Source organism: Physeter macrocephalus, chromosome 7 (genome assembly GCF_002837175.3).
Source record: "Physeter macrocephalus isolate SW-GA chromosome 7, ASM283717v5, whole genome shotgun sequence".
NCBI lineage: Eukaryota > Metazoa > Chordata > Mammalia > Artiodactyla > Physeteridae > Physeter > Physeter macrocephalus.
The window spans coordinates 60,168,933-60,184,803 of record NC_041220.1 but is presented as its reverse complement, the minus strand read 5'-3'; the positions used below and the strand labels follow the sequence as shown (position 1 = coordinate 60,184,803).

At 37.2% G+C, this 15,871-nt stretch overlaps 1 protein-coding gene across 2 annotated transcripts in view; it reads left to right on the top strand.

Moving 5' to 3' along the window:
• Positions 1–15,871, top strand: part of PTPN13 (protein tyrosine phosphatase non-receptor type 13) — a 220,118-nt gene that overhangs the window by 152,355 nt on the left and 51,892 nt on the right. For both annotated transcript variants that reach the window (XM_007115680.4, XM_007115673.4), the window contains 5 exons: positions 10,625–10,714; positions 11,269–11,376; positions 11,557–11,688; positions 13,062–13,522; positions 14,550–14,681. In XM_007115680.4, the coding sequence (XP_007115742.2) occupies positions 10,625–10,714; positions 11,269–11,376; positions 11,557–11,688; positions 13,062–13,522; positions 14,550–14,681 (923 nt within the window). The remainder of the gene's footprint in view (positions 1–10,624; positions 10,715–11,268; positions 11,377–11,556; positions 11,689–13,061; positions 13,523–14,549; positions 14,682–15,871) is intronic.

Genomic DNA, 15,871 nt, shown 5'->3' with positions numbered 1-15,871 from the left:
ATCAGTGGATGTTGAATTTTGTCAAAAGCTTTTTCTGCATCTATTGAGATGATCATATGATTTTTCTCCTTCAGTTTGTTAATATGGTTTATCACATTGATTGATTTGTGTATATTGAAGAATCCTTGCATTCCTGGGATAAACCCCACTTGATCATGATGTATGATCCTTTTAATGAGCTGTAGGATTCTGTTTGTTAGTATTTTGTTGAGGATTTTTGCATCTATGTTCATCAGTAATACTGGCCTATAGTTTTCTTTTTTTGTGACGTTTTGGTCTGGTTTTGGTATCAGAATGATGGTGGCCTTGTAGAATGAGTTTGAGAGTATTCCTCCCTCTGCTATGTTTTGGAAGAGTTTGAGAAGGACAGGTGTTAGCTGTTCTCTAAATGTTTGATAGAATTCGCCTGTGAAGCCATCTGGTCCTGGGCTTTTGTTTTTTGCAACTTCTCAAAGAACCAGCTTTTAGTTTTATTGATCTTTGCTATCATTTCCTTCATTTCTTTTTCATTTATTTCTGATCTGATTTTTATGATTTCTCTCCTTCTGCTAACTTTGGGTTTTTCTGTTCTTTTTTCTCTAATTGCTTTATGTGTAAGGTTAGGTTGTTTATTTGAGATGTTTCTTGTTTCTTGAGCTAGTATTGTATTTGCTGTAGCCTTCCCTCTTAGAACTGCTTTTGCTGCATCGCATAGGGTTTGGGTCATCATGTGTTCATTGTCATTTGTTTCTAGGTATTTTTTGATTTCCTCTTTGATTTCTTCAGTGATCTCTTCGTTATTGAGTAGTGTATTGTTTAGCCTCCATGTGTTTGTATTTTTTACACTTTTTTTCCTGTAGTTGATTTCTAGTCTCATAGCATTGTGGTCAGAAAAGATATGTGATACAATTTCAATTTTCTTAAATTTAGCAAGGCTTAATTTGTGACCCAAGATATGGTCTATCCTGGAGAATGTTCCATGAGCACTTGAGAAGAAAGTGTATTGTGTTGTTTTTGGATGGAATGTCCTATAAATATCAATTAATTCCATCTTGTTTAATGTGTCATTTAAGGCTTGTGTTTCCTTATTTATTTTCATTTTGGATGATCTGTCCATTGGTGAAAGTGGGGTGTAAAAGTCCCCTACTCTTATTGTGTTACTGTCAATTTCCCCTCTTATGGCTGTTAATATTTGCCTTATGTATTGAGGTGCTCCTATGTTGGGTGCATAAATATTTACAATTGTTATATCCTCTTCTTGGAATGATTCCTTAATCATTATGTAGTGTCCTTCTTTGTCTCTTGTAATAGTCTTTATTTTAATGTATGTTTTGTCTGATACGAGGATTGCTACTCCAGCTTTCTTTTGATTTCCATTTGCATGGAATATCTTTTTCTATCCCCTCACTTTCAGTCTGTATGTGTCCCTCAGTCTGAAGTGTGTCTTTGTAGACAGCATATATACAGGTCTTGTTTTTGTATCCATTCAGCGAGACTGTGTCTTTTGGTTGGAGCATTTAATCCATTTACATTTAAGGTAATTATCAATATGTGTGTTTCTATTACCATTTTCTTAATTGTTTTGGGTTTGTTTTTGTAGCTCCTTTTCTTCTCTTTTGTTTCCTGCCTAGAGAAGTTCCTTTAGCATTTGTTGTAAAGCTGGTTTAGTGGTGCTGAATTCTCTTAGCTTTTGCTTGTTTGTAAAGGTTTTAATTTCTCTGTTGAATCTGAATGAGATCCTTGCTGGGTCGAGTAATCTTGGTTGTAGGTTTTTCCCTTTCATCACTTTAAGTATGTCCTGCCACTCCCTTCTGGCTTGCAAAGTTTCTGCTGAAAGATCAACTGTTAACCTTATGAGGATTCCCATGTATGTTATTTGTTGCTTTTCCCTTGATGCTTTTAATATTTTTTCTTTGTATTTAATTTTTGATACTTTGATTAATATGTATCTTGGCATGTTTCCTCTTGGATTTATCCTGAGTGGGACTCTCTGTGCTTCCTGGACTTGATTAACTATGTCCTTTCCCATGTTAGGGAAATTTTCAACTGTAATCTTTTCAAATATTTTCTCACACCCTTTCTTTTTCTCTTCTTTTCTAGGACCCCCTATAATTCGAATGTTGATGTGTTTAATGTTGTCCCAGAGGTCTCCGAGACTCCTTAATTCTTTTCATTCTTTTTTCTTTATTCTGCTCTGCGGTAGTTGTTTCCACTATTTTATCTTCTAGGTCACTTATCTCTTCTTCTGCCTTAGTTATTCTGCTATTGATTCCTTCTAGAGAATTTTTTATTTCATTTATTGTGTTGTTCATCATTGTTTGTTTGCTCTTCAGTTCTTCTAGGTCCTTGTTAAACCTTTCTTGTAGTTTCTCCATTCTATTTCCAAGATTTTGTATCATCTTTACTATCATTATGCTGAATTCTTTTTCAGGTAGACTGCCTATTTCCTCTTCATTTGTTTGGTCTGGTGGGTTTTTACCTTGCGCTTTCATCTGCTGCATATTTCTCTGTCTTCTCATTTTGTTTAACTTACTGTGTTTGGGGTCTCCTTTTCACAGGCTGCCTATTTGTAGTTCCCATTTTTTTTTGGTATCTGCCCCCAGTGGGTGAGGTTGGTTCAGTGGCTTGTGTAGGCTTCCTGGTGGAGGGGAATGGTGTCTGTGTTCTGGTGGTTGAGGCTGGTTCTTGTCTTTCTGGTGGGCAGGGCCACGTCCGATGGTGTGTTTGGGGTGTCTGTGAACTTAGTATGATTTTAGGCAGCCTTTCTGCTAATGGGTGGGGTTGTGTTCCTGTCTTGCTAGTTGATTGGCATGGGGCGTCCAGCACTGGAGCTTGCTAGCCACTGGGTGGAGCTGCGTCTTACTGTTGCGACAGAGATCTCTGGGAGAGCTCTCGCCAATTGCTATCATGTGGGGCCGGGAGGTCTCTGGTGGTCCAGTGTCCTGATGTCAGCTCTCCCACCTCAGAGGCTCAGGCCTGAACCAGGCCGGAGCACCAAGACCCAGTCAGCCACATGGCTCAGAAGAAAAGGGAGGATAAAAGAAAGAAAAAAAAAATAATAAAATTTTTAAAATTATTAAAATAGAAAATAATAATAATAATGTTTAAAAAAGAAGAGAGCAACCAAACCAATAAGCGAATCTACCAATGATAACAAGCACTAAAAACTATTGTACGATAAACCTAAAAATCAGAAACAAAGCAGTTGCAGACAGCAAACCGCAAGTCTGCAGTTGCTCCCAAAGTCCACTGTCTCAATTTTGGGATGATTCATTGTTTATTCAGGTATTCCACAGATGCAGGGTACATCAAGTTGATTGTGAGGATTTAATCTGCTGCTCCTGAGGCTGCACGGAGAAATTTCCCTTTGTCTTCTTTGTTCGCACAGCTCCTGGGGTTCACCTTTGGTTTGGGGCCCACCTCTGCATGTAGGTCTCCCTCAGGCATCTGTTTCCACCCACACAGGACAGGGTTAAAGCAGCGGCTGATTAGGGAGCTCTGGCTTACTCATGCCCAGGGGAGGGAGGGGTATGGTAGTTATAATTGGAATGCTGGTTGAGCCTGCGGCAGCAGTGACCAGCATGACACTGCAACAGCCTGAGGTGCACCGTGTGTTCTACCAGCCAGCTTGTCCCTGGATCACAGGACCCTGGCCGTGGCATGTTGCACAGGCTCCCAGGGCTGTGTGGATAGTGACCTGTGCTTGCACACAGGATTCTTGGTGGCTGCAGCAGCAGCGTTAGTGTTTCATGCCTGTCTCTGGGATCTGAGCTGATAGCCATGGCCCATGCCCATCTCTAGAGCTTGTTTAGGTGGTGCTCTGCCTTCTGTGGGCAGACAGTGAAGGAATCCCCTCCAGTCGCGCACCCTGAAACAGTGGTCTCTTGCCTCTTTTGGCAGCTCCAGCCTTTTTCCCGGACTCCCTCCCGGCTAGCTGTGGCACACTAGCCCCCTTCAGGCTGTGTTCACACAGCCAACCCCAGTCCTCTCCCTGGGATCTGACCTCCAACGCCTGAGCCTCAGCTCCCAGCCGCCACCTGCTCTGGCGGGTGAGCAGACAAGCCTCTCAGGCTGGTGAGTGCTGGTTGGCACTGATCTTCTGTGTGGTAATCTCTCCGCTTTGCCCTCTGCACCCCGTTGCTGCGCTCTCCTCTGTGGCTCCGAAGCTTCCCACCCCCATCTCCGCCAGTGAAGGGTCTTCCTAGTGTGTGGAAACTTTTCCTTCTTCACAGCTACCTCCCAGAGGTGCAGGTCCCATCCCTATTCTTTTGTCTGTTTTTTCTTTTATCTTTTGCCCTACCCAGGTATGTGGGGAGTTTTTTGCCTTTTGGGCAGTCTCAGGTCTTCTGCCAGCATTCAGTAGGCGTTCTGTAGGAGTTGTTCCACATGTTGATGTATTTTTGATGTATTCGTGGGGAGGAAGGTGATCTCCACGTCTTACTCCTCCGCCATCTTGAAGGTCCTCCTGATGTTGGCTAAAGGTTTATCAATTTTGTTTATCTTTCAAAAAACTAGCTCTTGGTTTCATTGATCTTTTCTATTGTTTTTTGGTCTCTATTTTTTTTTAAATGTCTTCTCTGATGTTTACTATTTCCTTCCTTTATCTGACTTTGGGCTTTGTTCTTTTTCTCTTTCCTTTAGTTGGTAGGTTAGGTTGCTTATTTGATATTTTTCTTGTTCTTGAGGAAGGCCTGTATGACTATAAACTTCCCTCTTAGAACTGCTTTTGCTACATCTCATAATTTTGGAGAATTGTGTTTCCATTTTCATTTGTCTTGAGGTATTTTCTGATTTACTCTTTGATTTCTTCATTGACCCATTGGTTTTTTCAGTAGCATGTTGTTTAGTCTCCACATGTATGTTCTTTTTCCGTTTTTCTTTCTGTAATTGATTTCTAGTTTCATACCACTGTGGTAGGTCTTAATGCTTGACATAATTTCTGTCATCTTAAATTTGTTGGGATTTGTTTTGTTGAGACTTTATCTATCCTGGAGAATGTTCCATGTGTTCTTGAAAAGAATATGTATTTTGCTGTTTGGGGATGGAATTTCCTGTAGATATCTGTTAAATCCAACTGGCCTGTTGTGTCATGTAAGACTACTGTTGGCTTATTGATTTCCTGTCTGGATGATCTGTCCATTGATGTCAGTGGGGTATTAAAGTCCTCCAACCATCCAAGGGGGCTCATGTCCACTTTGCAGGACCCCAGGACTAGAGCACCCAGTCTGCAGCTCTCACCGCTTACTCCCCAAAGCTGGTCTCTGCCCGTGTATTTTCCTTTTTCCTCTGAGTCCTCTTCCAGGGGCACAGGTCCTGACCTGATCATTTTTGTTTCCTTCCTACCTGACTACATGTGAGTCTTTCTTACAGCCTTGGTTGTACAGGAGTCTTTCTGCCAGTTTCTAGTAAGAATTGTTCCACACGTAGACTTATTTTGATGTATTCATTGGGGTGGGGGTGAGTTCCATGTCTTCTTATTCCACCATCGTGATCAACCCCTCTAATATTCCTTATTAAGAGAGTCAAAAAGTAAAAACATTTTTAAAATGTGTAGGACTTATGCAAGGCTTGTGTAAAATTGGTTTGCAGTTTTTCTTGTTTTATTATAATTCAGGATTACTGTACAATTGAAAAGTAATTTAGCTGGATTTGTCACCTTCATTCCTGTTCAAACCACAAAATGGGGTCAAACACCAAACTCTTAACAAAAACAAAATGCAAAAAGCAAAAAAACTCATGTGAAAAAGCTTATTCTGGTGCAAAGTAACTTGTACGGACAGTTAAATAAACTTTTTCCCCAGTATTAGAACTGATTATTGTCTTTATGAACATTCTTAATTCCTAGTAATAAAATGTTGTACAGAAGATTAGTTTTTAGTCAGATGTCAAGGACCAATGTAACTTTAAGTGCTAGGTTTTTTTTTTTCACCTAAAGTTTCATTAGAATACATACAAAGTCTAAAATTATAATAAAAAATAAAAGTCCAAAATGCTCACAAAGGATTCAACAGATATGAGAATTAACCAGAAACAAAAGATAGAGTCAAATAAATTGAGAACTGAAAGGAACTAAAACGTTTATCTAAACCAAACCTTTCCATTCTGTGAATGAGTTAAATGAGTCCCAGAAATGTTATACGGCTCAAGTTCACTCAGCTAATTCATGCTAGCACAGAAATAAAACACCAATATTTCCATTATGAATCCTCCTTACCTACCGCTGGAGCAGTTAGTGTATTAAGTAATATAACAATGAAAAATACCTCTCTTTGTTTTTTATACCAATGTGGTGTTACTGACCCATCATCCCCAAGTTTGAATTGGGTCTTTTTCCCTAGAGTGAGCAATGAATTTATCCCGAGCCTCCTCTACCTATATAGTCCAGTTCCTCTTAGAATCAGTGGCATGGAGCTGCCTGATAGTTGACAAGGGTCTAGATCTATAACCAAGAAAATGATTTTTTCTTGCAAAAAGATTGTTGACTCACTTAAATTGATTATATGACTTGGCCCTTATCAGAAACAGGCTTTTACTAGGAAATTCAAATAGTTTACTCGTAGATGTATCTATCATTAGTATCCACAGTTATTCTAGTTGGGGACTGAATATGTCCACATGAACCTTGTGAGAGATGAGAAAGGCAACATTGGAACAACAATCTCAAATGCAGAGAGGGTGTACATTTAATTTCTAAATTACACATTTATCAATTATTCTTAAGATATTTCCCAGGTAAACATTATTGGGAATGACACCAGCATGTGTTAATTAAAGAAATGGAAATTTCTATTTGAGCCTCTTTTACACGTTAAAATATCTGCAGAATTTGCTGTGGTCATAAAGTATATTAATGGGAAAAGAAAATTCTTTTAAAGATGTAAAAATATGTATTCCTTGAATATTAATGCTTGTTTCCATACAGTAATTAAAATAACTCAGAAATGTCTTGGTACTTGAATATCTAGCTCCTCACTTTCAATGATTCATAAATTCTACTTAATCCTCATTGAATTCTATAACTTTAAATTTAGTTGCATTCTTTTGTACTATATACCCTCAGATACTTCCTTCTCTTTTTTTTAATTTTTAGCCAATGGGAAAGTATTTTGAACATCTATGTGAATATAATACCAGATAAATAGAAACTCAACACGTGCACAGTAGTGTCTAGTAACATGTAGGTCTACACCAACATCCTTCCTTCCTCTATCCCCACATTAATAAGTCACTTTATATCAGGGCAGCAGAAGGGAGGGTTCCCTATTAAAAAGAGTAGGTTAGCAAAGCTTCCCTTTCCAAAATAATATTCAGCTCCACCCGACTCAAACCTTGTACTCCAGCCAAGCTGATCTGTGACGTTTTTGCAGAACCTTTTCTGCCTTTTTTCCGTCTCAGCTTTTGTTAATGCCTTACTTGTTGTGTATAACCATCTCGCTAATCCACTTATTAAAACTCTACCTCATGTCCTTGAAGTCTTCTTTATTTCTGGCAAGAAGAAACCTCTCCTCTCTTACAGCTCTGACTCATGCCTTCATAATACAACTATTTCTGTGAAGTCTTAACATTCTATTTATCAGTCAGACTAAATCTTTGCTCTTCTAGCCTGATCTGATTGTGCTTACATTTATTATGCTAGCAGCTTTCATATTATCTCTTTATTTTCCCCAATTGCCTAATGTGGGTCTTTCACAGGAAAATTATTCAGCAAACATCTGAAAGGTGAAAGTATAATTGAATGAATTAATATTCATATTTCACTGATGAGTCCTTGAAAACAGAGAGCCTAATCTATTACTACTAGTTAGGGAAATAAATAACATAAAAACATTGCACATTTTGTATGTGGGGGGGTCTATACACATATTCCAATATTGTTTACCTGGGAAATGTTTTAATATACATATACACACCCACACACGTACATTTATTAGCCAAATAAGTAACATAAATAACCAGTCTTGTTAGTACATATGTTGGAAATGAAAATAAAGAAATGGCATTTTTATTCTTTGAATCAATACCTTTGACTTGTAACAGATACTCCTTAGGAACATTCAGAATATTGATCACTTTTATAGTTGAAGGCAGAAACACTCTGTCTAAAGCAAATGGACTCTGTCTTGAGAATGGTGATAAAAGTTTACATTTAATACCTAACATGACCTCATCCCTTATTTGTTTTATTTTATGGGTTCATTCTGTTGTATTTTTTATTTGGTTCTAGCTGAAAATTAGACCTAATTGTCTATTTTAGGCTAAAAGTATCTTGGATACCTAGATATAATATTAAGTTAGGCAATAACTAATTCATGAACTTTATGCTTGTTTGTATAAATCAAATATATAAGGCTCTTCACACCATTGTCCAGTGATCTTTTTTTTGGAATTTCGTTAATTAATTAGAAATACTGAACTACTACTACTCCTATTGATTATAACTAAGTTTATAACTAAGTTTTGGTCAAAAAGAAACAACAGAATAGGGACGTGTGTATACTACAGGGAGCTAGCAAACTTGCACTAGTACTTGGTGTTTAAGGGACAAGGTTAATTGACTCCAGAGAGCAAATGGTTGTTATTGTTTTCTGAAATTAATGGAGTTTATTTCTAGAATATGAAGTATCACATTTTCATCATTTAAGCATTAATATATGTTGTGTAACAAAGTTACTATTTATAACATATTAATACAATTTTAAATCCATGGGTAGTCATATGTTGGCAGATAATCTCTAGTTTTCAAAAAGCTTCAATATGCTTAAGAACTATGTAGAGGTGAATTTGCAGATTTAGTTTAAACAAATATCTTTCTGAGTGTGTTGAACTCATTTACCACCACCTCACACACAGACCAGTGTAAACTATTAAATTACAGTTGATGTTAAGAAGTGTATTAATTTGCTAGAGCTGCCATAACAAGATCCCACAGATTGGGTGCCTTAAACAACATAAATTTATGTTCTCACAGTTCTGGAGGCTAGAAGTCTGAGATCAAGGTGTCAGCAGCATTGATTTCTTCTGAGACCTCTCTCCTTGGCTTTGTCGGTGGAGCTATTCCTCTTTCTTCACATGATCTTCCCTCTGTCGTCTGTATCCAAATTCCCTCTTCTTATAAGGATATCAGTCATATTGGATTAGGCCACCCTAAAGACCTCATTTTAACTTATCTTTTTAAAAACCTATCTCGGGCTTCCCTGGTGGCGCAGTGGTTGCGAGTCCGCCTGCCGATGCAGGGGACACGGGTTCGTGCCCTGGTCCGGGAAGATCCCACATGCCGCGGAGCGGCTGGGCCCGTGAGCCATGGCCACTGAGCCTGTGCTCCGCAACGGGAGAGGCCACAGCAGTGAGAGGCCCGTGTGCCGCAAAAAAAAATAATAAAAATTAAAAAATAAAAAAAATAAAAAAAATAAAAACCTATCTCCAAATATGGTTAAATTCTGAGGTACTAGGAGTTAGGGTTTCAACATATTTATTTGGAGGAAAGGGAGGAGCAACACATTTCAGCCCATAACAAGAAGTGTGTGTATGTGTGTGTGTTTTCACATGCTCTGATTATTAAGTAAATGAAGTAATTTTATTAAGATGACAATTAAGTGGTATATTTATTGGTTTAATTTAGGAGATATTTGTGAATGGTCAGCTTACTTTAAAAAAAACCCAAGTAGAAATAAGAAAAAGTAAATTTTAGTTCTGATGCCAACATTCACTCAATGTATTTAGCTAGCATTTATCAAGTACTTAAGACATTTTGCTGGCCAGTGATACTAGCTGATAATGTTGAGCAAGTCATGAACTATTATTCCTCATCTGCAAAACAATGATTAGAAATCTCTTTGCTTACCTCATGAGATTGTTCCACAAATAAAATAAGAAACGGAAGTCCTTTGAGAATGTGCCAGCCAAGTCATTATTAATGGGATTTAAAAGAATAAATCCTGTTTCTTCGTGTTGCTCTTTTACCCTAGAACTTACATGAATGTTTTACACATTATAAGTAGAAATGCCAACCACTTATTAGTGGGAAATTCTTAACATATTGAGCATTATCAAATTCAGGAAGTCAACTGTCATATAACAGAAAGACGTGAAGTCTGACAACCTAAGTTTAAGGTTCACCTCTTGCCTGTACTAGCTGAGTAAACCTGCTCACATCATTTAACCTCTTGAGATCTGTTTATGCATTTGTAACTGAAATATATCGATGCATATTTCACAGGGAACCATTTATAAGGAATAAATGTGATAACATAATCATTTGGTAAACTATAACTCACTATCAACATATAAGATAATGGCATGGGCTTCCCTGGTGGCGCAGTGGTTGAGAGTCCGCCTGCTGATGAAGGGGACACGGGTTCGTGCCCCTGTCCGGGAAGATCCCACATGCCGCGGAGCAGCTGGGCCCGTGAGCCATGGCCGCTGAGCCTGCGCGTCCGGAGCCTGTGCTCCGCAACGGGAGAGGCCACAACAGTGAGAGGCCCGCGTACCGCAAAAAAAAAAAAAAAAGATAATGGCATATTATTTAAAATATGATTTTAAAGTGACCGAGCAATCTGTTAGTGAGCTTTATTTAAATTAGAACAAGCAGTCTCAATGCCCAAGCATGTTATGTTTATTTTATCTTAAAATTGTGCATTTCCAATAGATGTGCTGCACAAAAGATGGAGCATAGTATCTTCACCAGAAAGGGAGATCACTCTGGTTAACCTGAAAAAAGATACAAAGTATGGCTTAGGTAAGTCACTGAGATTCTTAAAGGTCTGTGAAATTCAAAGAGAAAAAGTCAGTTGCATAGCATTGGCATTGAGGCCCCAGCCCACTTCTGCCTACCTGCATCCCCTTTACCCAACCTGCCCAGTCAGGAAATGTCAAAGCTGAAATGCTTACAAGCAATATTTCCACCAAATTTAAGTCCCATCTCACATGTGTTTCCTATTAAATCATATTTGATATGAGACTCTACACTTCTATGTGTCACGCAGGCTAATCATTAGTTCTTGAAAGCACCAGTATCATGAAGATCCTTTTATTTTTATTTCTACTTATTTTTTATTGAGATATAGTTGATTTATAATATCATATAAGTTTCAGGTGTACAACATAGTGATTCACAATTTTTAAAGGTTATACTCCATTTATAGTTATTATAAAATATTGGCTATATTCCTGTGCTATATAATATATTCTTGTAGCTTATTTATTTTATACATAGTAGTTTGTACCTCTTAATCCCCTAACCCTATCTTGCCCCTCCCCATGAAGATCTTTTTAAAATGTGCTATTTCACAGGATTTCAAATTATTGGTGGAGAAAAGATGGGAAGACTGGATCTAGGTATATTTATTAGTTCAATTACCCCTGGAGGACCAGCTGACTTGGATGGATGCTTAAAGCCAGGTATTTATTTTTAGGTAATTTAGGTAATTTCCTAAGTACTTAACTGACAGGCATGAATTTGCACAGATGGCAAAAGTAGAGCTTGGGCAAAACAAAAATAATGAAGGGCAGGTAACATTTCTAAGATTTAGCATGAATTTCTCTTTGATATAGAAAATATTAGATTGTCTATTTTTACAGGAGACCGTTTGATATCTGTGAATAGTGTGAGTCTGGAGGGGGTCAGCCACCATGCTGCAATTGAAATTTTGCAAAATGCACCTGAAGATGTGACACTTGTTATCTCTCAGCCAAAAGAAAAGATATCCAAAGGTAATGTGAATGTCTCTTAGTTGTGTGTTCTGTTTACACTTTCCACAAAAATTTCAATACGTTGAACAATAAATTAGATTTAAACTTATTTCCTTTCTGGAAATTTAATATGTGTAGTTCTGATTGCTTTAATTTTATGCATCAGTATAACTTTTTCATTCATCACTTCTAAGATTTTCTGTCTTATTCCTCTTTAGTAATACATGCATAAAAATGGATTTGTTGTGCAAAATCAATATCACTTAATTAAATTCTGAGTACTCGGTGTGTTCCATCACTTCTTAGGCCAAATCAGAAATAAAATTCTTAATCATTGCCTAATTAATATAGTTATATAACAGTTACCTGTGAAGTCCTGTCGTGAACCGGATTATAAAAGGAAAAAGGGTACCAACACATCAGAATGTAGAAGCAAGACGGTATCATTTTGTCTCATAATCCCTGCCATTAGCATGTTGTGACAAAAAAGGCACTTGACAAAGATCAGATGACTTGAGTTCAAGCCATACCTGAGCCACTTATTAGCTGTATGACTTAAGTCCTCTTGAGCTATGGTTGTTTTTCTTTCTTTAAAGCAGATACAGTGACCTGGCCCTGCCTTGTCTGTCCTGCACAGAGTTGTCACGAGGATCAAGTGGTGGGGCAGTGTTAGAAAGCAGTACACAGCATGTGCAGTGAGTGGTGGGAAGGGCTCAGAGTCCAGAGGCAGATTCTGTCTCACTGCTTAACACTGTATACTTCTTACTGACTTTTAGGAATTCTTTGTATATTATTTAAGTTTTCCTTGATTTCGCTTGCCATGTAAGACTTTTCATTTCTAATAAACTTGCATCTGTAATTCTTTTACGCATGTCACCTGTGGATTGTGTCTTAAGAAAGCTTTCCTCAGTGGCATTTTGAAAGAACTATGTATGTAAGGAATTTGGAGTTGCCTTCCTTGATAATTACTTGGAGTCCAAAAAATGCAGTCTTGATAGGACAATATAAAAGAAGTAAATATATAACCATTAAATAAGAATCAAGGATTTTTGGAGATTCAAGTTATCTCTAGTTAGGGAATTGAGAAAGTCTTCACAGGGGAGACTTAGTAGAAATAGGCCTTGGAGAATAGAAATGAGGAGTTAAGGCAAAGGGAGTCCACGTTTCCACAGAAGCTGTGGAAAGAAAGACCCAAAGAGGAATCAAAGGAAACAGAAAGCATCTGTTACATTTGTTGAGTCATTGTCATGGTTCCAAGCCCTGGGTCAGGTGTCGTACGTGTGTTATCCTGTGTAAAATCCCCCCAACAATCACCAGGGAACATTGTGCATGTATGTAAGCACAAACATGTGTCGCTAACCTGTTATCCTCATTGACGGATTTTGACTTTTCAGTGCCTTCTACTCCTGTGCACATTGGCATTGGCATGAAAAACTACATGAAGAAAGCTTCCTACATGCAAGACAGTGCTGTAAATTCTGAGGATCACTCCTGGCCACGTGGCACCCCAAGGCACATCTCAGATAGCTCATTTGGGCTGTCTGGGGGCCTGCGGGAGGGAAGCCTGAGTTCTCAAGATTCCAGGACTGAGAGTGCCAGCTTGTCCCAGAGCCAGGTCAATGGTCTCTTTGTTGGCCATGTAGGTGACCGAAGCTGGCAGGAATCACAGCACGGCAGCCCTTCCCCATCTGTGATATCCAAAGCCACTGAGAAAAAGGGGACTTCTACTGACAGTAACCAAAGCAAAGCTAAAAAAGCAGGCATTTATGATGCAACAGATTACTCTGACCGTGGAGATTCAGACATGGATGAAGCCACTTATTCCAGCAGTCAGGATCATCAAACACCAAAAAAGGCATTGTTTAATTTGAATCTTTGTTTTTTTCAATTAACAAAGCAAACAACAGCAAATATATTACAGAGCAGAATAATCTACTATAAACTGAGTACATTGTTCTGGAAAGGAGAAATAGTTTATATATTATGCTACTAACTGCTACTGCATTTGATGCTAACTTTCAGAGAAATTAGCAGCTTTGAATACTAACTCCAAAATGGCTGTCATTCTGCGAACTTGCTATGTGATTGCACAAAGGAATGAATAATCAGATTATGATTGTTTTCTATAAATTGTTTATCTCTTGATATTTATATTAATAAGAGAATTTAATATCTGAAAAAATTGTTCCTAAGTTGTTCATATAATGGACAGTTGACCTTACTCTTGATAGCCTAAATTATTCTGAAGTTCTGAATGTATGATAATAAGAGCAACAAAATAGAAAATTGTTCATTTCCTAGAAATTTTAGAAATGATATAAATTTATACTCATATTCACAAGCGGGTTCAGAAAAGAACCTTAAGGCCTTTGTTCACTGAAAAACATTCCTCGTGTCAGAGAGTTATGTCCTTATAAACTGGGCTTAGGTGTTGTGTCTGTGTTTATAGTGGATTTGTAAACATTAGCAAAGTAAACATGAGGCCTACTCATCTTAAAGGCCCAAGTTAAAAGCTACTGCTTGATATGTATTGTTTTTTAAATGAAATGGAAATACTTTCTAAATTTGAGTGTATAAATAGCATTGGATAAGGATTGTGTAAAAGCCAGGTTTGAACTGGGTTCTGGGCTTCCCTCTACCATATCTGTTTGACCTGAAGAAAGCCCTTTAATCTCTAGACCTCAATTTCCTCAACCATAAACTATGAAGGCATTGGATTAGATGATCCCTAAAATCTCTTCCAAACTTCACGATCTTCAGATCTACTCTGTCCCTTAATATCTTACTTTTTCTTAATTTAAAAAAAAACACATATTGATCTTCCATTAATAATTCAGTTTGACTCTAACAAGAAATCCTTTTGTTTGTTTTTCTTTGTTAAGGAATCTTCCTCCTCAATGAATACATCCAACAAAATGAATTTTAAAACTTTTCCTTCATCACCTCCTAAACCTGGAGATATCTTTGAGGTTGAACTGGCTAAAAATGAAAACAGCTTGGGGATAAGTGTCACGGTACTGTTTGACAAGGTTTTCAAATGTTTTCTCTTCTCCATTTCCAGCAGCCTATTGTATGTCAATTTATTAATTGAATTATTTTGCTTCAAAAGGGAAACTTGTCAAATATTTCCAAAATTAAAAATTGAATTATATCTTAAGACTTCTTTTAAAAATCTTGAGTGTGCTACTCACTTTTTCCTGTGGTTTAAAAGAAATTAGACAAATGCTGTTTTCCCCCATAGATCTCATACTTGCTTAATCTGAATACAAGACTTGAAAAATATAAAATTAATAAGTATGTTTTGTATACATTTGACTTCTTCTGCATTAGCATGGAATAATACATTTTAACCTACATTATAAATAATTAAATTCTAATAAATATTTATATGGCTGTTCACTTCATAATACATCTTAACATGTAAATATGATTAGTATCTTAATATTAGAAGTTCCCAAGAATATATGTAGTACTTTTAAAGTAGTTAAAATATGAGCATAGGATATTTGATGAAATTACTTTAGAATTCTATTAATGAATATACACTGTACCCTAAGTGTAACATCATTTATGACATTTGAAGGATATTGTTGGTTATGAAAAGCCATTTAGAAGTAAGGTAGAAATAGCACATATAGAGATCAAAAAGCAAACCTACTTTTCTTTCAGTTTTAATAATACTGTAACCCTTTCCCCCTTGTTCGTAACTTCTTTGGAATTTTATTATCTTCCTATTGTAAAGGGAAATAAAAGCTGAATATCCACAAGAGATGGAGAATCTACTCATTAGATCTCATCTACACTGTAACAAAACTTCTATACCAACACCTTTTAAAATGAAAAGAAAATTTTCCCTTGACTCATGAGATTTGCTTCCAGATTAGCAAATATGATCTGAAGTATATTATTCCATATGCTGTTTTTTCTGACAGTTATATTCTCACACTAATTTTGCATGGATGGATTTTTGCTTGCTGCTTGTGTGTAATGCATGGTATAGACTTATAAAAGGAAGAGCACTCCTCATACTATAGTCAAGATCTGGCATGTTGTTATTTTCTGAATAACGAATTTTTCTAAAAAAGTAACTGCTTTAACATTTGGAAAACTTACTAGAAATATTCTTGGGTATTGAATTAATTGCACGTGCTGATGTGATGCTGCTGCTTTGGCTGATGAATGCTTTCTATGCCTCAGATTTGAA